This window comes from Hyperoodon ampullatus, assembly GCF_949752795.1.
Source record: "Hyperoodon ampullatus genome assembly, chromosome: 19".
In the NCBI taxonomy this organism is placed as follows: Eukaryota; Metazoa; Chordata; class Mammalia; order Artiodactyla; family Ziphiidae; genus Hyperoodon; species Hyperoodon ampullatus.
Genome location: NC_136932.1, coordinates 9,891,030 through 9,915,068, shown reverse-complemented (window position 1 = coordinate 9,915,068; position 24,039 = coordinate 9,891,030). Strand labels below are relative to the sequence as shown.

Below are 24,039 nucleotides of genomic sequence, written 5' to 3'. Positions count from 1 at the left end.
CAGAGCACGGCCTCTGCTCTGAGGTAGGATGGCAAAGACCTTTGTGTCGGCTCGTCAGAACAAGCGGGCCAGCTGTCCCCAGTGGAGCCCCTTAAAGTGAACCTGCCCAGGTGACGGAGCAGTCTTAGGTGCTGCCACCTTCAGCCCAAACTCAAACGGGCTGTGGGGCTCCCAGCGAGCGGGGGTGAAGATGGGGCTTATGCTGTGAGGACCCAGCCACCAGGAACAGGTGGGAGAGAGGACCAGTCACCTTCCCCGTTCCGCCCACGCAGCTCTGGGGCACCCCTCCTGGAACGGTAGGCGCGGGTGTGGGGAGCCTGAGCTACATTTACCTGGGGACCCGGAGAGACTCCGAGCCTGAGAATGGTTTATTCTATGCAATATGCAAGTACAAACACTCATGCCACTTCTCAAACCCGGAACCGCAGCTCGGCGCAGGGATAGTGTGACCGTACTCACACTGCCGCCTCCTGGCACGTGTTTGATATTGTCCTTTGAGCCACACTTGGACTGGACGTTGCTAAGATCCAGCTTCTTATTAATTATCTGCACCTTTGATAGCCAGAAAAAAGGATGAGTGACACACCACACTCAGATGCATCTGCCCCGCACAAACTTGTCTGGCTGCAGGCCAGGGAGAGGAGGGCAGGGCTCAATCACACCTCCCCGGGAAGCATTCCCGAACTGTGAGTGGCTGGAGGTGGACCCCACCTTACAGCACTGGGTTTACAAAACGGATCCATCAGGAGGCAGTTCTTCCCTTTACATGAGGATTGCGTTATGGAGGCCCCCTCACAGAGCACCTCGGAGGCGAGTGTCCACCAGGTTGGGATGGAGCAAAATGGACTCAGTTACATTATTAAATGAATAAATAAAAGCCCAACTGTGGCCTCATTCATACACCTACCAGACCCCTGTGAACATTCACCGAGACCTTTAGGTGGCTGTTCTCAAGTCTGTTAGGTATTGGAATCGCCTGCAGATATATTTTTAAAATCCCAGACCTCACTCCTGACCTTAGAATCTCAGTCTTTGTGCTTATGAAAAGCACCCCTGGTGCTTGGTTCAGATGCATGGCTAGGTTCAAGAATCACGGACTTCATGGGGAGGACACAGGTGGTTTTATGGAGAAGATAAATCTGGACTCCCTTCCATGGGAGGCCTTGGCCTCCTGGAAGGCAGGGCAAGTGCCTGCCCGTCACCGTCGGCTCTCCCTCGTCCACAAACCACCAGGCGCTCAGAGGGAACAGAGCGATGTTCCCAGGGGACCTTCCCTAAGTTTTCCTGGGCAGCTGTGGTCCAGATGGTGGAGATCCCACTGTATTTCTGTGAGGCTTCTCCTTCTCCAGGCACCAGGGAAAGGTTGGGGGCTATCAACATTCCAGGGGGGAATGACTTTTACCCAATTTGTCTGTGTATTTCATAGACAGACAACCATAGTGCAGAGAGGAGGAGCTGAAAAACTGCGTTCTGTCTGCTAGCGCAGGGGTCACATCCTCGCCAGGTGTCCTCCATCAGGAGTGCTGGATTTGGAACCAGGGGGCCTTAGTTTCTATTAATCACAGGTATAAATAACTGCCAACTGAAGTTTCCAATGAAGAACCAGCACTGCCCTCTGAAATTCTGGAAATGGCACCAAGACCTCAGTTGCTGCCAGGTGGGAGCCACTGCCCCTGAGGCCCAGGGGCAGCTTTTAGGGCAGCTGTGGCTGGGGGGGTCAGAGCCGGGGCCTGGTTCATCTAGGGTGAAGGGCCCCAAATCTGACCCAAGAGCCAGAGGCGGCCATCAAGGGGTCCACAGGTCCTCAGCCAAAGGAGGAAATAAGTACATGATAGCAAAATCTGTCCGTCCTACATTTTGGTTTTAAAAATGGCCTTTCCCCCAGTAAAATTAAAAATAAAAATGAAAATAAAATGGCCTTTGCTTTATTACATTATTAATTATTAAATTACATTGATAGGAGATATTATTTTTAGATGTCCTTAACCTGGCAAAATTAAATATAGTCATCTTCTCTTGGAACCCCATTCCTGTTTTTTTCCTTAATTTCACTGCTCTGAATTGAAAAACCTGGGAAGCACACATCTAAGCCATTGCTTTGTTTTGTTTTATGTTCCTTTAAAGTAAAAAGCTATGCCTTGGGTTTCCCTGGTGGCGCAGTGGCTGAGAGTCCGCCTGCCGATGCAGTGGACATGGGTTTGTGCCCCGGTCCGGGATGATCCCACATGCCGGGCTGGGCCCGTGAGCCATGGCCGCTGAGCCTGCGCGTCCGGAGCCCGTGCTCCACAACGGGAGAGGCCACAGCAGTGAGAGGCCTGCGTACCGCAAAAAGAAAAAAAAAAGAAAAAAAAAAAGCTATGCCTTTTTTCATCATAAAAAAGTAACAGGACATTATGATTTTGAAAAACAGAGGTTCCAGAAAGAGGAGAAAACATTTTCTTGCTAACCCAGCACAGCCACTGTTGCATTTTCTTGAATTCTCTTCAATTCTCATATATAAAAATAAAACTACCATCTCAGACATATAAATGGTAGTAAATATTGTGTACATACTATTTTATATCTTCCTTTACCAAGTATTTGCCACGTTCTACAGTCATCAGAAGCATTAATTTAAAAAATATGTCATATTCCATTTCATGTTATCTGTGCTATCAGATATTTATACTGATTCCATTTTAAAGAATACAAACAGTCTCATCATGAACATTGTTCTGCAAGGATTTTTTCCCATTTTGTGAATTATTTTCATAGCACAGGGCGCCAGAAGTACAATTTCTGGGCCAAAGTTACAAACACTCTAAAAACTCTCCACACAGCTCTCCAAATGGCTTTCTAAAAGGGTCAGATTAATTTCTCCTGTGAGCAGTTGAGAAAGTCAGTTTCACCATGTTGCTGCCAGCATTGTGCATTAAAAGAAATTGTTTTTCTTATTTCTTTGATTAAAATAAGTAGATCTGTGTTATTGGCTTATTATGCATTTCTTTGATTATTATTAAAATTGTTCCTTTGTCCTTTTTTTTTTGCTAGTAGTTGTATTTTTTTTTCTAACATACAAACATTGACATTTTTATATACTTCCTTTGTAACTTCCCTAGTTTTTAAATGTAAAAACCATCCCTCATTTAGAGGCTGGGTAAATACCTAATTCCACATCACCCTTCTCACCTGCCATCCCCCCGGCCCCGCCCCCAACCTTCCTGATGAAGAGGCCATTTAAAGCCCAGAGAAGTTCGGTGACTTCTCAAGTCAGTGGCAGAATCCACACAGGAATCTAGATCTGGGTGTTCTGCAGCCATGGCTACCTACGTAACAACAATATTTTGTCTGAGCTGTTCTCAAGCCTGTTGTCTCATAAACCAAATAAAAACAACACTCTCTCAAGGTGAACAGTGACGTCTCTCCTGCCATATAGGAGACAGCATGGCAACGTCTCAGCCCAGGCTTGAGCTGGGAGCAAGAGGTAGAACAGGTTTTCTCAGCCTGCTTTGTAGGCAGTGGCTGTCAACCTCTGCACAATGTCCTTGAGTCATTTCATCCCACTCTCATATTTTAAGGAGTCCCACATGAACTCCTGCTTTGGGGATCATTTTTTATTGATAACTTTCCATTGGATAAGTCCCAGAAGCAGACTTTCCAGCTTTCATAAGAGAATCGGAGCAGTTTAGAATTAGAAAACACACACCAACACACAAAATAATAAAACAAGAAGATTGAAAAGACAGTCGTAAAAGAACGGGAGGTCATCAGGACTGACAGTTATAAGATTGATCATTACACTTAACTCTGAGCTTCCTGGAAGACAAGGCAAAAAGCGAAAACATGTTGGGTTACATAACTCTCTTATCTGACAAAGAAAACTTACCCGTTTTTCAAGGAGGATTGCCTTATTTTCTGTATTAATCCTTACAAGAACATCATAAAAAAACTCAAGAGCCATTAAGCAATAACAAGATGTGCAACATACACAGAAATGTTTTCTCTGTGAAGCTTTTTCTTGTTTCAATCCCACAAAAAAGGCAACGAGCTTTTGTGGGATTTGGCAGGAGACATAAGGATATTTACAAAGCAGACCTGAATTACTGTTAGTTGTCGAATTAAGTCAACACCCTTTTCAGAATGGTAGATTTACAGAAAGGAGAAAAACGGGCAATGGTTTGTATTATGAAATTGGAATCCTGAAACTTAATTTCTCAACTAGAGTAAATGTATGATATTGAGACTCAGCTCTGGGCAGACACTGAAAATAGCCAAAGGAAAAAAACAATGTTTTGGAAGCTCCAAATTTTGATCCCGGGGACTTCTAGTCAAGGGATAAATTCCTGTGGTCAGGGTTCGACCCTGGAGAAGAGGCTGGGGTGGTGTGAGCCTGGGAGCGGGTCCAGTTTGGTTTAATCCATTTCCTGGAGAGTCCCAAATGGTTCCAAACCCTCATCAGACCTTGCTCTGGTCCTGTTTGGGCTCAGCTTTCTTGAGGTGCTCCAGATCGCCCAGCCCTCGCCACTCCCACCCCAGCAGCTTCCAGGCTGGCCCAGTGTCCTTGGGTCACCCCTGGTGAGGCCTGTCTCGAGCACTGCCTGGCGCTGGGCCTGGCTTGGCCTCGCTAGGGTCAACAGGCCCAGTGCTGAGGATGGGGGGCTGGGATGCTCTGGTGGGAATTTAACCTGGGGTGGGCACTGGACGCCTCCAGCAAGCCTTCTCTTCAAGTCCAAGGTGGTCAGCCTGAGAACTGACACAGGAGATCAAGTAATAGGGGAGTCACCTTTAGAACTATTTATACTGTTCCTTTAAACAGTGACTGCCCCAAGATTCTTTATAATGATGGGATTTACACAAGATTTTCTTCCAGAAACAAAGATGCTATGTATAGGGAGAGATGCCCAGAGTGTCTCAGAGTTACAAGGCTATCCCAGAGGAGGCTCTCAGCCTGGCTCTGCACAGCCTGACACTTCAGCTCAAGCACAGCTGAGTGCCTGGCCCTGACCCAGGACAAGCAAACTATCCTAGGTACAGACTCACTTTATTTACTCCACATAAATGTTCTACACGTGTTCTTTTAAAAAATGAGACAAAGTTTCAACAGATGCAACCAATTTTTGAAACAGTTCTCCAGAATGGAGACAGATGCAGCGTGCCGTCGCCATCTTGTGGCCACCTGGAATATTGCAGCCCAAGGCTTTCCAAGCCCGGCAGCTTTGGTAGGTTTCTGTCCTGCCTGGGGCCTTCGCACCCCGGTTACTGCCTTGGACATCCTTGGAGGAAGTGACTTTAGCTCCATCTGCTCAAAGCCAACCAGACCACCTCCCCATGCTCTGGTCATGACTCTGCATGTCCCTTCTCACCTCGGAAGCCACAGGGATACCCTCAGTTCTCCTTACCTGGCAGCCTCAGCCCCATATGAGCTCCGTCTCTCTCACGATGGAAGGTACCTGGGACCTCTGTGCTCTCCGCTGACCACACAGCGACGCTGCTGAGGTTGGTGCTGCCTTCACCTGGGCTGGGCCCAGACCTGCCCTCTTATTCACCTCCCCCTCCGTGACTCACTGACAGCCAAGCCAGAGGCTCTGCGGTCTCCACTACCCTCTTTCTTCGCCATCCTATCCTGTCCTGTCGGGGCAAACACAGAGCTGGTTCACAGCAGACCCAGCAGGGACCTCCCTCTAGCAGCTGTTAACTCTCCAAAGTTCTCGCGTAAACGGACAAAACTCCACCCTAACCCACGCCCTTCTGCTACCCCAGCTGGTACCAGTTTTAGCTTTATTTTGCTTTTGCTCTGAGTATCTCCAGGTGCAGTTTCCCACTATTCTCTCTTCTGTGTCTCCAGCACTCTATGTGGGGGACTGTCCTTTCAAAGACCCAATGACGGTCCCAAAGAAGGGTCTGTCCTATCTTCTCTGACTTGGTATCAACTGATATTGTGGGTGAAACTCCACAACACAGGTGACTCTCAGTATGGGGGACCCTTGATGGTGCAGGCTGCTCCCTCCTGCATATGCTTCCCTGGCCAACCTCTCCTCTTGCCCTTTTTTATATGCTCATATGTCTCTCTCTCCTGCCTGGGCCTAGGGGCAGAAACTCTCATAGCACAGGGCCTGGCGCTCAGAGGTGCCCCAGGAATGTTGGATCAGTGAATAAAGGAAAGAGAGAAGGAACCAGCTTTTGGTGCTATTGTATGTTCTGTTTTCTAATTTATTTCTGCTCTTATCTTTGTTTCTGTATTCTTTTTTCCCTCCAATAAGAACATAATTTATATGCTGCAGTCATTAATTTTTTTAAATAATAAAAGCATTTAAAATTATGAATTCCTTCTAAGTACAATTTGGGGGCATCACCACATAATTTATGGCATTTGTTATCAAGGCACTTGGAAAAGGCATTTTCACTTCCAAACTGAATGAGCAGTGACAAAGGAAAAGTTTTTTTTTTTTTTTTTTGTGGTACGTGGTCCTCTCACTGTTGTGGCCTCTCCTGTTGCGGAGCACAGGCTCCGGAGCGCAGGCTCAGCGGCCATGGCTCACAGGCCCAGCTGCTCCACGGCATGTGGGATCTTTCCGGACCGGGGCACGAACCCGTGTCCCCTGCATCGGCAGGTGGACTCTCAACCACTGCGCCACCAGGGAAGCCCAAAGGAAAAGTTTTTAATTCCCAGGCATTTGTGGTCATATTGGTGATATGCACACAATGAAGTTCTGGTGTATTACACTGAGGTTAGAGATTAGAAGCAATTTCTGCTTCTCTATATTTATAGGTATTTTTCTTTATGGACTAAATAGATTATTGACATAATATCTGAACTCTTAACAACAGATAAACCCTTTGCCCTACAGTTTAATTCCTGATATTTGTTAATTTTCCCCTTTCAATTACATGGACTTTCTTTGTCCTTTTATCTTTTACTTTACCAATATCTACTGTGACACCTCCAGTCACAACTGTATTTCTATCCATTTTTTTCTTTTTTAAAATATTGATTGATTGATGTGGACCATTTGTAAAGTCTTTACTGAATTTGTTACAATATTTCTTCTGTTTTATGCTTTGGCTGTGAGGCATGTGGGATCTTAGCTCCCCATGGGGTCTCAGCCTGGACTGCACACTGGGAACCCCTAGGCAGGCCCTCTCAAGATTCTCACGGGCCAGGGAGAGGCTCTGGCACTAGGACTTTTTTTTTTTTTTTTTTTGCGATACGCAGGCCTCTCACTGTTGTGGCCTCTCCCGTTGCGGAGCACAGGCTCCGGATGCGCAGGCTCAGCGGCCATGGCTCACGGGCCCAGCTGCTCCGCAGCATGTGGGATCTTCCCGGACCGGGGCACGAACCTGTGTCCCCTGCATCGGCAGGTGGACTCTCAACCACTGCGCCACTAGGGAAGCCCCGGCTCTAGGATTTTTAAAAGAATCCTCCCCCTTCCCTGCCCCAGGGGATTCTTCTTTGCAGTCACAGGAGAACTGCTACGCCTTCCTGCCCTCCCCACCTTTGGTGGATCCAGCTGGTTCTGTTAAAGTGGCCAAGTGATCATCTGCATTTTCCTTTAAAAGTAATTTCGTTTTGGACTCTTCAAGCAATATATGTTCACTGTAGCAAATCATGAAAACAGAGAAATGTACGAAGCAGAAACCAGATGTTTTACATTTTTTTCCAACCAGTAATCTGCTGCGGTTTTCAGTCTCTGCAGGTTTACAAACATGACCGTCTCCTGCTTCTCCTTCTTCAATGTGTCATCTGTTCCGGGAGTTGAGTTATCCTTCAGACTCTTGGAGCATTCGTTGTCCCTTCTGTAGCCGAATAAACAGTGATTGAGCACTTACTGTATTGTATGTTGGGCTGAACGAGAGGCCACAGGGACCCAAAGATCTCACGGGGACCTTGAGGGACCTTCAGTCTAGTCATTTTGTTTTATTATTTATTTATTTATTTATTTATTTATTTGGTTGCACTGGGTCTTAGTTGCAGCAGGCAGGCTCCTTAGTTGCAGCTTGTGGGCTCCTTAGTTGTGGCTTGACAGCTCCTTAGTTGCGGCTCACGGGCTCCTTAGTTGCAGCACGTGGGCTCCTTAGTTGTGGCATGCGAACTCAGTTGCAGCATGCATGTGAGATCTAGTTCCCTGACCAGGGATCGAACCCGGGCCCCCTGCATTGGGAGCGTGGAGTCTTATCCACTGTGCCACCAGGGAAGTCCCAGCCTAGTCATTTTAAAAGGCCTTCTGTGTGGATCCCAGGTGCCTTCTTTTTTCCTTTTCTTGGCGTTTTCCCTAGAGATTAATGTGTTGAGCTTTGTTGTGGGTCAGGTTTTCTTTGTTTCACACAAGTTTCTAGGTTTTCCATGGAATTTAAGGGGAAGCTGTTACTTCCCCTTCTGCACTTCCTCACATCTCCTCCCCAAAAAGCCCCAAGAAAAGTCACTTTTCTTCTTTAACCTTCAGTTGCCATGGACACACGTCTGTGCCCAGCGCGGTGCGGCCATAACCTGGGGGCACCCTTCCCATTTCCGCCCTGAGCATCAAGTCACTGGCCCTCGGGGCCGGACAGCTCAGGTGCGAGGGGTGGGTTCCTCCCCGTCAGCCCTGTCACTGCTGCTCTCAGCGGAGTTACGAGAACGGGGCCAAATGGGCTGGGGCAGCCGGCGGGTGTTTGCGGGTGTGTGACAGAGCCCCGCAGGCTGGGAGACACTGATGGTCATGGTTCCCTCTCGCCGTGATGAGCACGCTGGTCACAGCCCCACAATCTTCTCAGTGGTGCAGAATTGGCCGTGTGGGGCTTTGTTTTTCAGTTTTCAAAACAGAGGCAAATGCTCTGTGCTATGAAAACAGAGCACACACAGGACATCCACAGCGTTGAGGGAGGGGTGCGAACGCCAGTGGGAAACATCCCATCACCTTGGAAACCCTCTCCCTGGGGGTCCCTCTGCCCCCAGAGCCTCACAGAGGGGTCAACTTCAAGCCAGCGCCCCAGCCAGCTGTGCCAGAGCCCCTTCTGGAAGGAGACAGGCATCTTTACGAAGCACAGCAAACACTGCAGGAAGGTAAACACGGCTCAGGCCCAGCACTGTGGCCCAGAGACCAGTGTGATGAGACCCCGAGAGGCACCCAGACCTCCCCACTGGGCAGGACCGTTCGGGTCCCAAGGATGGGAAAGGCCAGCAGGGGTCCCTGAGGCTCCACGGGAAGCAAAGTGCACGGTTTCAGGCAATGGCACCAACATGGACCATAGGTGCTCCGAGACACCCTCCCTACGCGGTGACCCAGGCCCCAGACAAGAGTGATTAATCAAATCAAGAGTGCGGAGGCCCCAGCTGGGGTTCCCGCCTGAAAGGGAAACATTGGCCCCTGCCCACCAGGAGGCTTGCTGCCCCCAAAACGGCCCAGCCTGGAAGGCCCAACACAAGAGCTGGGTCTTGGCCCTCCAATCCCTTTCCCGCCTGCCTTCTTCCTTCTCTGTTCCCCACCCTGTGCTCGTGGGGGAGGACTGCTATTGTCTGAATTGTGTCCCCCAAAATCCACATGCTGAAGTCCCAACCCCCAGCACCTCCAAATGGGACTGTATTTGGAACAGGGTCTCTAACGAGCTCATTAAGTTAAAATGAGCCCATTAGGGTGGGCCCTAATCCAATATGACTGGTGTCCTTACAGGAAGTGGGGACTGGGACATAGCGACACCCAGAGAAGGACCATGTGAGGACATGAGGAGAAGGCGGCACCTACAAGCCAAGGAGAGAGGCCCCAGAAGACACGAACCCTGCCGACACCTTGATCTTGGACTTCTGGCCTCCAGAACTCTGAGGCATTACCTTTGTGTTGTATAAGCCGCCCAGGCCGTGGTATTTTGTATGTCAACCCTAGGAAACTCATACAACGGGGGATGGGGTCAAGAAGAGGAGGGACAGGGTCCAGGCCGTCCCCATTTCTCTCTACCTCTGGCCATTGGAAGCTCATTTTCTCCAACTTTGGGAGACCCAGAAATGTCATGAGCACCCATTCGTCTCTGGAAGAATCAGTTGTTCAAAACAGAATCACGAATTTCCCCAGAATTGGGACCTAAACAAATGTCCAACCAACACCAGAGACACACCCACCTATGGACTGGTTGTCTCATTTTCGAAACACAAGGCAGCCAGGGAACCCCTGTGGCACCCACTTTGAGAACCGCCAGGTCATGGAGCTACAAGCCTGTGACCTCAGGTCCGTCCAATCAGCAAGGGCTGAAGTGAGGAAGGGAAGAACCGGTACTTTCTCTCCCCTGAGCAGGGCACTCACGGCCTGGTGGTGACCCCAGTAAAGAACCAAACAGTAACCTACTGTCTTTCCTTGAAGAGGCCGGGGAGGCGCTTGTGCTATGGGGGGCGGCGGGGGACCCAGGCTGGTGGTGGGAGGAGAGCCGCTCGCCTGCCTCCAGCCCAGCTGCGGGGGACCCACCCGCCTGCTTTTGCACAGCCAGTCTCTGCACGGCCTTACCTTCCCGCCTCCTGGCTGGTGCTTCAGGTTTTCCGTGGAGCCGATCTTGGACTTGACGTTCTTCAGGTCTGGCATGGGCCCGGGGGCGGTCTGCAGGCGGCTCTTAGCTGCAGACGGCGACTTGGGTGGAGTGCGGACCACTGCCACCTTCTTGGGCTCCCGGGTGGGCGGGGTCGGCAGGGAAGGGGTGCGGGAGCGGCTGCCCGGAGTGCCTGGGGAGCCGGGGCTGCTGTAGCCACTGCGGTCCCCGGATTTCCCAGATTCACCTGGAAAGGAAGGAGGGCATGAGGCCAGTTAGCAAAGGGCTATCTGTCCTGGGGTCCATTCCCAGACTCAGGGCTGGATCAGGCACGTGGGAACAAGGTCAGAAGCTCAGTCAAACCAGCAGGAGGCTGCCCTCGGTCCCATTTCTAGAGAAACGTCTCCATTCCCAGCCATGCTGCTTTGCGACAGAGATATCCTGCTTCCCAGAGAAGCAAAAGAGTGGTCGCCAAGGACCACCCAGTACCCCCTAGAGGGGGACCAACTCTGCCCTGTGGCCCTGGGGTCAGGAGAGGTTCCAGCTAGCTGTGTGGTCTCAGACAAGTCATTTACCCACTCTGAGCTCAGAGGAAAACATTGTAATGCCTGCAGTGAGTGAGGCCAGGCAGGGATACATGGCCTGTGCCCTGAATAAGGGCAATGCAATGGTGGGCCAGGGGTCCATCTGGATCCACTGGACTCTCTAACCACAGGGTGAATTTTAAGCTGTTCGCCAAGTTCAAGGCCCCTTTTCCCTCAGACCCCATCCAAACTCCCAGCCCCTCTGTGGTACCTGGGCTCCACAGTGGCATACCTGCTTCGTGTCCATCTGTCCCTGACTCTCCAAACAAGCCATGCTGCTTCCTGCCGCCCTGCCCTCCCGAGAACCCTATCCCCACCAAAGCGATGTGCAGCGAATAGCAGTGCACTTTTCCAGGCACAATGAGGGCGACAAGCCCTCCAGGAAGGTCGCTGGGCCCATCCCTCTCCCAGTAGAGCAGCCCTGGGTTCCCTAACATGCGTCTCTTCCTGCACTTCTCATCCCCCATCCCACTTTAATAGTTGGCTATTCTGTCTGCCTCTTGGATTCGTGTTCCACCAAGTGTGGCCCCAGGCACCCCTGCATCAGAATCTCCACAGCCACCACGGAGGAGGGGGACCTGTAAGATGCAGATCTCCAGGCCCCATCTAGACCTGATAGGACAGAATCTCTAGGGGTGGGGCCTGCAAAATTGGTGCTTCCCACGCTCCCAGGGATTCTTGAGCAGACTCGAGTCTGAGAGCCACTGGGCTGGACGCTGGGCTCTAGCTCTGAGGGTGGCTGATGCCCCTGCCCCAGGAACCATTTGTACCAAACAGGGACCTGCCGGGCCCCAGGCTGGAGGTCAGCTCTTTGCTGGAAGCGGCGACTTCTCTTGCCGAGGGGAGGAGGAGCATGTGGCTTTTAGTGGAGTCTCCGTGTCTGTGGAACTCCCTCACAGTGCCAAGCTCTGCAGCAGCAGGGCAGATGAAGCCTCCAGGCTCGGGACCCCCCACCCTCTGCCCCCAGGCACACAGGCTGGCTGGTGGACCTGGTGATGGCTTCAAATTCTTTCTGTGCCATTGAATTGCACAGTGACCTTAGGCGAGTTACTCGACCTCCCCGGGTCCAGCACGGTGACTGTCACCCACAGGATGCCAGTGCGATCTCACATGTAACCTGGTTAGGGCCAGTGCAGACCTCCAGCCCCCATATCAGCTCGAGGCATGTCCTCCCCTGGGCCCACCACAGCCCTCGGCTGAAGCACGCAGGATTAGAAAGGCCCGTCAGACAGACGTATCCGCACAAAGCACACGAAGAGAGAAGCAGGAATTCTGACTGTTCCAACTTCAGGCTCAACGTGGGAAACCTACGTTTCAGAAGCACATCCTCCCAGCTCTAAAAACCAAAGCCAACCAAGAGCCACATGCGCAAAAGGCATGACCCCGCTGGGTGAAGCAGGCTCAGAATTACCTCTCTCAGATTTTGCCCCTCCAGGGGGTGGTTTTTTCTGCACTTGCTTGGTAGCTTAAAAAGAAAAATCCACAGAAAGCCTCGTTATCATCGAGCTTAAAGAGGCCTTAATGAGTGTTTTCTTATGGGCGCCCAGTCATGCCCAGCCAGGCCATCCACAGAGGCGAGCAAGGCGGGGAACGGGGTCAGGGAGCAGGGGCCCCATCTGGCAGGAAACAAGGCCAACTTGGGGGAGATCTGCCCCCCCAAGAGCAGGTAAGATCCAAAGAGGAACACACGGTCTTGTTTCAAGTTATGACTCCAGTGCGTGAATCAACTGGCATAATGTCCAGTGAAAAAAAGCAGGGTCAAAATCATGTAAAACTTCCAGTCACAAGTCTGTAAATTACCCCGTATCATATGTATTGTATACATGAGGAAAAGCCCTGTGGGAGAAAACCAACGTACAGGCCTCAGCGAGCGGGCGTCCATGCAGGCCCCACCCTACGGCAACCTCGAGAAACATCACGGCCAAGACATGCAGCAGACAAGGGCTCTGAGCGGCCACCCCGGGGCCAAGGAGCAGCAGAGGCCCCGTGGCACCAGCCCAGGCCTCGTGCACAGCCCATATAAGATCCACAGGGCCCCGGAGCCAGCGCAGGCCAGACACCCCCCGAGTCATGCACAATCTAAACCCAGTTTCCTGGGACAGTCCCCAGGGCAGTGAGACAGGGGCACTCAGCCTGGCTGTCCCCAGTGGAAGCAAAATGGCTCAAGTGAAGCCTTGTGTGGTACGCAAAACCGCGTGGGTTTTACTCACAGGGGAACGGGCCCAGCGTGTGACTGCTTAGCTAAGATTCTTAGGTTCTGTCTGAGGGTCACTAATATCGCAGCAAGTTAGCAGGGGCTGTGCCCTGTGTGAGGTCACCTATAGTGACCTAACCCTCATTTGGGGACTGAAAAACACCTCCCAGGGGCCCTGGATGTGGGGTCCAAGGATCTCAGAGAAGCCCCTTTTCCATCAGTTATTAGTCTTACGGCTGCATTTTCCTCATGCTTAAAAGTCTGGTTAGACTTAGTCGAGCCTCGATTTCTTCATGGTAAAAAGTGGGGATTCAATATCCAGCTCAGAAAATTAAAAGAATTAGAAAATGAACATTCGGTGCTTAGTAAACTGCAGGCATCGATCAGCTACCAGAGCTTAACTGTCAGGGCCTCCACAGCGAGCTCTCCCCCGCCACACTTGGATTCCAGAGAACATCCATCTTACCAGTGCCCGGCGAGGTCTTCGGGGTGGGCGTGGTTTTCGCTGGAATCCGGGTGGCGTTGGCCGGGCCCTTCTGGCCTGGAGGGGCCGCTCCCCGTGGTGTGGCGATCTTCGTTCCAGGTTTACCATCCGCCCCCTGTAAACAAAGCATGGTAGAGTGGTTTTTAGGACTGGGAAAGGTTCCTGCCACCCGGTGTCAGTGCCAGCCCCATTCAACCACCGTGACTCCAAATGAGGCTAAGGTCGGGGTGACACTTTGCCAGCCAGATACAACAAATGTCCTCTACAATCATGAGGGTTTGCTGGGCACACAAATCCACAGCCCCTCCCAAATGCCTACCTTTTCCTCCTGGAGGGACATTTTACATGAGTTATCTGCAAGAGCTGAGCTAATGTATTTAATAAAAAGTCAGCAGAGCTTATAGCAATGGTCGAGTTCATCATCCAACCAGTGTTGGCAGGCAAGACATCTGTAGACTCTTCCTATGTGGACACCATTCTCTGACTCCCTTCGGGATTTATCTGACTGGTGGTGGTTAGTTTCAGAGGGACACGGAGACAGTTTGTTGAAACGGACCGAGAGTGCTAGCAGAGCTCGGCCCTATCCTCCTGTTCTCTCCCAAACGAGCCTCAGGCTTCAGTACCACCTCAGGTGTGCTAAGAGCCCTTGGCGGGTGAACACCAGCATCAATTAGCAAACTGGCCAAAGGTGGAGCACAGGTGCACAAGCACAGTCAGCTGACTGGGGACAGTGACTGGGGTCTGGGGACCCAGGTGATGACCTTGACATATAACACAAGCTCAAAGAAGAAACTGACATGAATTGAGGACCACGAGATGGACCAGGAAGGAGTAAACTGGTGGGACAGGCACGGCTGCAGAGTGATGCTGTGCAACCCAAAATGACGGCAACCTGGAAGCACCCCGGGTTACCAAAGTCAGAAATGGACAAAGGAACCCAAACAGAATGGTGATTTCCAAGCCAGGGTCCCCGCCGGTGCCTTAGGGGCTGCTGCCACGAGGGCCCAAGGGGTGCCAGGAAGGACAGCACTGTGCCTCCTTTCCCTCGTTTCAACCAGAATTTTAACTGTTCTACGTGGCGCTTCTAGGTAAGAGCTTATCCAAAGAAAGGTCTTTGCAGCTAGAAAAGCACACACTTGAAAACCACAGTAGAGCAGCCTGATTCTTCCCAAAGGTGGTTTCCTTACCTTGACTTTCAACTCCTTTGCTCCAGAACTGCCAGTTCGGGGTGTGACAGAAGAGACGTGTTTAGGAGAGGAAGATGGCTCTGGGCACACGGCGGGGCTGGAGGGTTTGATCAAAGGGTCTGAGCTACCAGGAGTGGGGCGTTTGGAGCTAAGGCAAGGCCTATTGCTCAGGGTTTTAGCAGAGGAAGATGTGGATGTCTTAAACATAAACATGAATAAAATCAAAATAAAAGTCAGCACATGGGAGAAATGAACAAACTGAAAAAAGGACAGTGACTATAAATAATAAGACAGGTAATGGTTTAAAGCCGTGATCTCCAAACTGTTTGGATCACGCACCCTTATCAGTCCTTCTTATCAGAAAGAACAGAAAGTGACCATGCATCTCATGTACCTGTAGTTATGCATCAGCTAATACATATACTACGATGCTAACATATGATGAACATTATGAAACTTTCATACGGCAGAACTTGGAAAATGGATAGACTTTCTGGTACGTTCCTTCTCCAGCCCATTGGATCTACTTCAGCTCTGCCCTTTGGAGACCACTGGTTTAAAGGAGTCTCGCACACAGAGAGTTGATGGAGGTCGCCCAAAGTATGTGATTCTTAGGATGTTTCTCAAGAAAACATCTCCAATGTGTCATGGGTCAGAAGTGCCCCAGGTTCTGCTCAGTTCCAGGTGGGGAGCTCATGCTGGCCCCCTAACTCCTGGCCCTCTTCCACCACATGGATAGAACCGTCCTTGCTAAAAAGAGAACTGTGCCTGCCCCAGGTCTTGAAGATTCTGCCTGACACCACTTAGATCACACGTGTGCGCGCGTGCACACACACACACACACACACACACACACACTTTCTGAATAAAGTCTCAAAAGTAAACACTGTCTGGTGAATCTTATCTGGCCACTGTTTACTCTTGGACATGATCCACCTAAGGAAATAGGCTGGGTGGAACAGGCGGCCAATGGGACAGGGTTCTGTGAGCTGGCTGACCTCACGGAGATGAGAGCATGTGAAGGATGGTGGCCGACACCTGAGGTTTGTCTGGATGACCTCCAGGGGCCTTGGACGGGGATGTGTGGCCCTGGTAGAGAAGGGTGGCCTGGGAGGGGGAAGGGCCATGCCTTCAGGAATACAACCAAGAGGCCAAGTCCAGGGGTGTTCCAAGGAGGAAGTCAGAGCTACAGAGCAGGGTCCTGACCAGAGACTTTGTCACTGGGGTTCATCACTAAGGTGGCTGAGACCCTCTCTGCTACCAGCCTTGGGGAGGACAAGGGCGAGAGGGATGGAGCAGGGGGATGAGGGGAGGGATGCGGGCTGAAGCCCTGGGGCTGCTGACAAGAGAAGCTGAGGGTGGGTACTGGCGATCCCTCCTTCCCCAGCTGCGTGAGGTCCCCCTCCCCTGGCACTGCTCCCTACCTGGCCAAGTGGCCAAGGTTCGTGAGAGATCTGACCCCCTTGCTGTGAGGCTGTGAGCAGCTCCAGGGCAGGGCCAGCTTCCTGATGGATGAGTGAACAGAATGCATGCCGGCATGAGGACGGGATTCCCCTGAATGGGCATCATGATTGGCAAGCAGCTATTGCCTTCCTTCAAGTTCCCGCAGGACCCTCAGCTGCCCCACTGATGGGCAGAGTCCTGATGGCGAACCCTACTTCCTCTAGGGCAGGCACTTCGGGCAGCGACCCTCAGCACACATGACCAAACGCTTAGGGCTTCATTCTGCATCTGGGGACTCCATCAGGCCTCCAGGACTGATTAAGACCCAGGCGTTTCAGGCAGCATGCATATGGGACATTTGAGACGCCTTTAAGAAAAACAGGTCTTCATCTAGGGCCCCAGTGAGATTTTCCTGGCAGAACACTACCATGCAGTTACAGGAGCTTTTTCCAAGATACACAGTCATGGAGGAGAGTAAACTACAGCTAAAGGGAGCATGGGAAGGACCACATTGTTCCGGGTGTGGTTTTGGTGGGGAGCAAGTTGCTTCATTTTCTGGTCCTCAGGGAGTTTCTGAAGACCGGCTGGCAGGATTTCAGGGCGGCGTCCACGGCATCATGGCCCACGTGTCCACTCAGCATGTAGGGTGTGTGTCAGGCTTCCCTCCTCCAGCCTGTGTCAACCCCACTCTGAGCTTGGCAGCAACCAAGCCGATCTGCTCAGAGCTCCCCAAACAGTCTCCTCGTGCCCCCGGGCCCTTGCTTGTGCTGGTTCTACCCCTTAGAACGTCACCAACCCCCTTCATATTTCCTTCTCGGCCTGCCTCACAGGTCCTCTCTTCTAGGGCTTTTCCAGGACCCTCTGCCTCAGGCTGGAGATCCCTTTCTTGCTCAGTACTCCCTCAGCCCTCTAAGTAAATGGTATTTTCTAGATATATCTTAAATATATCTGTGTGTGTGTATGTATATAGATACATATTTGCTGGGCCTAGACCTGTAGCGGGAAGTGTAAAATGTGCAAAATTCAAACTTCATTGCAGAAAATTCAAACACACCTTCATTTACCATGAACGTCTTAATTCAAACTATGCTGATGCAACTACAATTAGGCGCGTTAATTAATTCATAACTTGCTGACTGTCCTTCCCTGGCCCAAGCGTCCATGGATAAATGCTAGAATTTTAAAAGTTTGCATAAAAACACAAAGCACTTTGAATAACAGGTGTACTTCAGGGACAAACGCTCTCCACATGTTATATATAAAGATTAATTTCAGATACAAAGCATGGCTTCTTGATCAACTTGATGGCAGCAGAGAGGTTCATGGTTTTGTCAGCTTACCTTGGTTTTCTTGTCCTCGGGTCCAGCCCCATCTTTGCCTTTACTGACCATGCGAGCTGATAAAATATAAAATGAGAATGTATGTTACACCCATTAGCACAGCTCACAGAGAGCCCGACGGAGTGGAGCTGATGTCTCAGGACCCATACAGCGTGTCTTTACAGTTGGGCCAGTGAAAATCCAGTTGATTTTCTTTCCCCCTGAATCTGTTAGCTTCTCGTTGTTAGTATCCACACAGCACACTGGAGTCATTGCTTGGAGCACCCTGACAAGAGGGGTCAGCAGGCTGGCCGAGGGCAGGGACATGCAGAGGGGAAACTGTTCCGGGCATATGTTGGCACAGGGGCAATCAGGGAAGGTAGACAGTACAGGACCACCTCTCACAGGCTCCCTCCCCGTCTCGGTCGGGGTCAGCCTCCCCCAGCTGGGGCCAACCCAACTCCAAGGAGGGGCATTTGGAAAACTCAGGGCCACGGATGGGGCAGCTCAGCCAGGCTCCGGTCCCTGCGGGACCCTCTGCTCAGTCAAGGGCCAAGGGGCGTAGGCTGTTTTCCCAGAGCCCGCCCCTCACTAATGGGGGCTTCAGTGACCAGCCCCAGCTGGCTCTCTGACAGGCCCATCCCACCCTTGACCCAACCCTGGAGGGTCTTCTCACCACTTACAGGCTCTCCCAAGAGGACTAATGCTTGCCATTTCTCCAAGTTAGCAACAATCTAGCTACTGTCAAACATCCTCTAGATAACCTCTGGATTTTAGGACCAAACCATGGACGGCTTTTGTGTTTGGAAAGCCACGTCCCTTGGTGAAACCAATCCACTTGTCTACCAGTGTCACCTCTACCTCACTCCTGTTATTGGCATTCATTATTGAAGACTAATTATAGGTTTCTGTCTTTGGCTTCAATATTGTATTTCCCCTGCTCCAGAGACAATGGGGCTGCTTGGAGCATCTCACTGCTTACTGGAGACCAGATTTCTAGAGTGACCAGCACGGATGACCTAGCCCAGAGGTTTTCAAACTTTACTATGCAGCAGAACCCCACTGGGAGAGATTCCTAAAATACAGAATCCCGGGCTCACTCTGAGACAGTAAGCCTAAGGTGGGGCCCAGGAATCTGCATTTTAATAAGAGCCCCAGGTGGACCTGGTTCACATCTTTTGCCCCAGTGACCATCATCATCTATGTCACAACAAAAGCATCTGGTAGATCAGCATTTCCCAGTGCTGACTGGTGAATTGGGGAAATGCATACCATGTATCCTTCTCAGAGGGTCATAATGTACATTAGAATATTAAAGGCTCTGACAAGTCCTGCTGCAGCAAACCCTGTTTAACTTTGTTTCACCTGTTTTTTTCCCAAACTAATTGGACCATAGAACTCTTTTTTTCCCTGGACACACCTATCAACATCCAGTGGACCAGTATTCAATAAAATGCCACTTCAGGAAACACTGTTGTAATCTGTCAAGTCACAGTATTTTGTCCCATACTATTTTGGAGTTTAGGATATTTTAAAGTAGGACTCTTTCTCTGACTTAAATTTTAAATACAGGTTCCTTTATCTATAACATTTCAAAGTTTTCACGACGAGTAGACTCTAATCCACATTTAACAGATGTCTGCAACTGACAGCTTAAGTAGCCTCAATTTCTGGGCCCCGCAAATAATTCTAAAATGCTACAGGACCTAAATATATGAATGCGCCCGACTTGTGGCCATGAGGCCCCCTCTGGAGTATAAACTGTCCTCTCACTGACAGGACACAGACCCTGACCCTTGGGAACCTCCCCTCCCATCTCTCCAGCTCCTGAAGGGCTGCTGCAGTGACGCTTCCCAGGGCTCAAGACTGGGCCAGGGCTGAGACCCCTGCGATCCCAGCACAGGGACTGCCTGGGCTCTGCCGAGGGAGGAGGAGGTGTTTTCTTCCACGGGGAGTTTTTGTTTCTGCTCACTGTCTATCCCGCCACAAGGCAGGGTAGAGTGGAGTGGGGGTGGGGACTCTGGGCCACCTCCAAATAATTGTGTGTGTCGCCTGCTACATGTGATGTGTTTGTCCACTGACAGAGCCGAAGAAGACAGGCATGTGCCCTTTGAGTCTCCGGGCTAGGAGGACACACTTCAGGACCTTCTGGAAGGCACTGTGGTATATAGGGAAGGAAGGGCCTTTCGGAGCAGACCTACCTGGATTCCGAACCTGGCTCCATCACCTAATACTCAGTGACCTTCAGCAAGGTACTTTACCTCTCCGAGACTCAGTTTCCTCATCTGCAAAGTGGGGCTAATTATGCCCACTTGGGAGGGTTGGGAGGGCTCTAGACAACGAATTTGAAACACATAACAAGCCCTCCAAAGTGGGAGAAGCTGCTATGCTCTCTGTGGAGTGCAGCCCACCAGCCTCCAGCGGGCCGATGGAACCTTGTGGATAAATCAAGTGGCCAGAGAAGCGAACGGGGCAGAAAGCACGGGGCGGGGGATGTTGGTGACATGCAAAACGGCGGGCAAGCGTGAGAGTAGCCTGAAGGGCAGGAGGAGGCGGGAGGGTGAGCAGAGGCCCAGGTGGCCGGTTTGGTGGCTGTGCCCCGGGGGCCTTGGAAGCAGCAGGAGCCAAGGAGGGGCCGGAAGCTCAGTGGCAGTGCCCGCAGCCTGGGTGGCACACAAGGTCGCCGGGCAGGAGCAAAGGAGCTCAAGACACAGACCTTTGAGTAGAGGAACCCGGCTGACGGGCTTCCCCGGCAGACCAGCTGCAGGCTGCTTTTCAGATGGTTCTGGAAGGTCAGTCTTTTTCATGTCCTCACCCTCAGAGGGGCCCCAGGGCTCTTGCTCTGTTCCAGAGGCCCCAGGAAGTGCAGCCCCTTCCAAATCCACCTCCAAACGTCCCTGTTCCTTCTGCACATTGGTTTTGATTTCCACGTGGAACATGAACTCGGGGGGCCCGTCGTGCCCTTCCGCTGGGGGGCCCTCCCCGGGCCCATCGGGCTCTGAGACCCGGGTCTCTGCAGAAGCTTGAGAGAGGAAGTCGACAGGGAGGGGGATGGCACCCTTGGCTGGGAAACCAGGGATCCCAGGGGCTTCTCCGGAAACTGCCTTAGGGGTTGGCCCGCCTCGGGTAGTGGGGCTCTGCAGACGTGGGGAGACCTGGGAGGGCAAGGAGTCCTGGGGAGAGGACTCATCAATGTCCCGGTCTTCATCCACCTCCTCGACCCCCAGCCTCTCTTTGCCTTGCTCCCTCTTCAGAGGCAGCCCCTCCTGGGTCAGGTCTTCCAGAAGCTGGCACTCCAGCAGCTCAGTGCCGCAGCGACTGCCGTCTGCATCCTCAGGTTCTGGCCCCGACTGCTGATGTGTGGCCTCTCTGGGGCCTTCGGGCAGGATGGGAGCCCCAGGCATGTCAGACACGTGCTGGCAGGTCAGACCTGGGGTCCCGGGGTCCATGGCCTCACCTCCACGGAGCCCTGGTTCCCTGAGGAAGCTTTCCTGGACAACCTTGACACTCCCAGGCTCCGTCTGGAGACATCCAGGGTAGGTGGGCTTTGGAGAGGCCAGCCCCTCCTCGGCCTGCTCCCCTCGCTTTGGTCCCCACTCCTGGTGGGGCTCCTGAGGGCCTCCTGGTGGGAGAGGCGGCTGGCAGACAGGATGATGCTGGGAAAGGTGAGAGATCGCCAGGACGGGAGCTTCTGGCTGTTTCTCCCCCAGATGCAGCTCGGAGACCCCAGAAGCTTCTTGGCCGTGTGCAGGCTGGACCTGAGAGCTAAGCCCATAAGCAGGGGGCCTCTCAGACACTTCCCTCTGCTGGCCCGGGACTCTCCCCTCCTCTGGGTTTGAAGAGGCGGAGGTGGCAAAAGGTTAGCAAGAGCGCATTAAGTGTTTAAGAGAGGGGACACGCTTTTGAAAGAAGAAAAGGACATTTAAACGGCATCTCAAGCCCACCTAACCACGAAACAGGAGCCCACGCTCTGGGCGCACCCTCGTTGCTTTTCTTTGCTCAGAATGAAAGGTCTCTTGGTCTATCTGCCACCAACTTGCTGGGTGAGCACCTCCCCTCTCTGGGCCTCAGTTTTCTCATCTTTGGATCAAAGCCCCGTCTAGTGCCAACATTATCCCTCTGCCCATCGTGGGTCTGGTTGGGCTCTGACATCCTGTCATTAACTGGGGCTGCCTCGCACTAACTCCACCAGCCACGAAGCTTGTCCTCCTCTCCAGGGACAGCGAGCCCCCCGAAGACTCTGGCCTCTAGCTGGGACCTGGCTGGGGCACAGTGAGGATCTCTTTTCCTCTCCTTCTCTCTCTGTTCCCCCCCCCCCGTTTTTTGGCGGTACGCGGGCCTCTCACTGTTGTGGCCTCTCCCGTTGTGGAGCACAGGCCCCGGACGCACAGGCTCAGTGGCCATGGCTCACGGGCCCAGCCGCTCCGCGGGATGTGGGATCTTCCTGGACCGGGGCACGAACCCGTGTCCCCTGCATCAGCAGGCGGACTCTCAACCACTGCGCCACCAGGGAAGCCCTGTTCCCCCTTTTTGCTGAAGGAAACCAGCAGGTGCCTACGAACCCACCCTGACAGATTTGAAAAACCCAAAACGTGTCACTATCAGGGCTCAAGTCTTTACTAATAGACCTGCCATGAGACCCCAGTAAACAGAAACACGGTTCAGGGGCATCCAGATCGTGGATTATGGACAGCCTTCTGCACGAAGTGAGGCGACCACCGTGGCAGTAAAGGTGGTCTGCACGGCAAAGACATGCGCAGCCCACGGGGACCACTGCTTCACCCCTATCATACCGCTTGCCATGTGCCAACCCAGTGGATGGAGGGCACACTTCCCTTTTTTCTGCTTCATTCATGCGACATTCACATGAATCCCTCCTTAAAGCATCTGTGTATTGGGACTTCCCTGGTGGTGCAGTGGTTAAGAATCTGCCTGCCAATGTAGGGGACACGGGTTTGATCCCTGCTCTGGGAAGATCCCACATGCAGCGGAGCAACTAAGCCCGTGTGCCACAACTACCGAGCCTGTGCTCGAGAGCCCTTGAGCCACAACTGCTGAGCCCGTGTGCCACAGCTACTGAAGCCTACGTGCCTAGAGTCTGTGCTCCGCAACAAGAGAAACCACCGCAGTGAGAAGCCCGCGCACCGCAACAAAGACCCAACACAGCCAAAAATAAATTAAAAAAAAAAATGTATCCGTGTACTAAGGACAGGAGATGTATGCTCGTTGGTTCTCCTAATAAACATCCTGTATTTGTTTTAACTCCCAACTCTTCAAACATCCTACCTAGTTCCAGAACAACTTCACGGCTCTCCTCTAAACAAAATCTGGAACCCCAAAGGATTGGGGGTCTTGGAAGAGAAAGAGACTGGATGAGGGGAGGGGGAGGAGGCGGGAGAACACAGGTGTCCACACACATGGGTAACACATCCCTCTCGCCCCAACCCAGTCGGAGTCCTTGCAGCTGCCCACTGGACCCTTGTCAAGAGGCTCGGCTCACCTTACCTCCCACCCCTACACTGGGGCCTTGAGCTCAACATCTCACTCATCTCGTGTTCCTAGCATCGCCACAGAGCCTGCCACAAGGCCAGGGATCACGAAGGCGTGTCAGGAAAACGTGCTGATTTCTGCCTTCCGCGGGGTCTACAGGCACCTCACGGGGGCCCTTGGTCAGTCTCGGGGAAGAACCGCCCAAACAACAGAGACGGAGGAAACAAGCTGGGCAGCAGGCAGCCTGAGCAGGTGCCTCAGTGCCTCTCCTTCCCAACCCACCACTCAACAGACCAGAAGCGGCAGCAGCTGCCGGTCCTTACACCCACGGACGGGCCAGGTCTCCAGCGCCTTCTGGAAAAAGCTTTCCTCCAGAGCTTCCTAGAAATTGCTCGTGATGTGGATGTTACCGTACTCTGCTATGCTGCAGGACTTTAAAAGCCCCTCATTAAATAGAAACAAGGGCACCAAACATACAGAGTAAACGCAGCCTGAAAAGTTACCAATAGACGATAGTACAGCCTATGTGTGCATGTGTGCATGTGCATGTGTGTGTGAGGAACCTTAGCTCGTGCCATTGCACTCCTGGAGGAAGGAGCCAGGCTGGGAGAACATTCTATTCAGCTCCCAGAAGACTGTAAAGTGCTCAGTAAATATTAAATGTAGCAATCACCCGGGGTGGGTCCAAGGTAAAAAAATATTTGGGAAAACACAGTTGGATGTGTTAAATTTGTGTCCCCACACTCCCTTGGGAGACCTGGTCCTGGAGACACTCACAGAAGAAAGGTCTACCCTGGTGTGAGCAGGGGCGAGATGGGTAGGGTCTCCCCACACCTAATGCTCAGCAATTGCAGCTCCATCCTGAAACATC

At 52.0% G+C, this 24,039-nt stretch overlaps 1 protein-coding gene across 5 annotated transcripts in view; it reads right to left on the bottom strand.

Annotated features, from left to right (window-relative positions):
• Window positions 1-24,039, bottom strand: part of MAPT (microtubule associated protein tau) — a gene marked incomplete at its 5' end in the record, with an annotated part of 47,687 nt that overhangs the window by 11,027 nt on the left and 12,621 nt on the right. For 2 of the 5 annotated variants that reach the window (XM_079724937.1, XM_079724938.1), the window contains 6 exons: window positions 460-552; window positions 10,449-10,714; window positions 13,712-13,844; window positions 14,917-15,114; window positions 17,700-17,755; window positions 20,395-21,507. In XM_079724937.1, the coding sequence (XP_079581063.1) occupies window positions 460-552; window positions 10,449-10,714; window positions 13,712-13,844; window positions 14,917-15,114; window positions 17,700-17,755; window positions 20,395-21,507 (1,859 nt within the window). Of the gene's footprint in view, window positions 1-459; window positions 553-10,448; window positions 10,715-12,462; window positions 12,517-13,711; window positions 13,845-14,916; window positions 15,115-17,699; window positions 17,756-20,394; window positions 21,508-24,039 lie in introns of all 5 variants that reach the window. The other 3 variants (XM_079724936.1, XM_079724939.1, XM_079724940.1) reach the window with 3 other exon arrangements.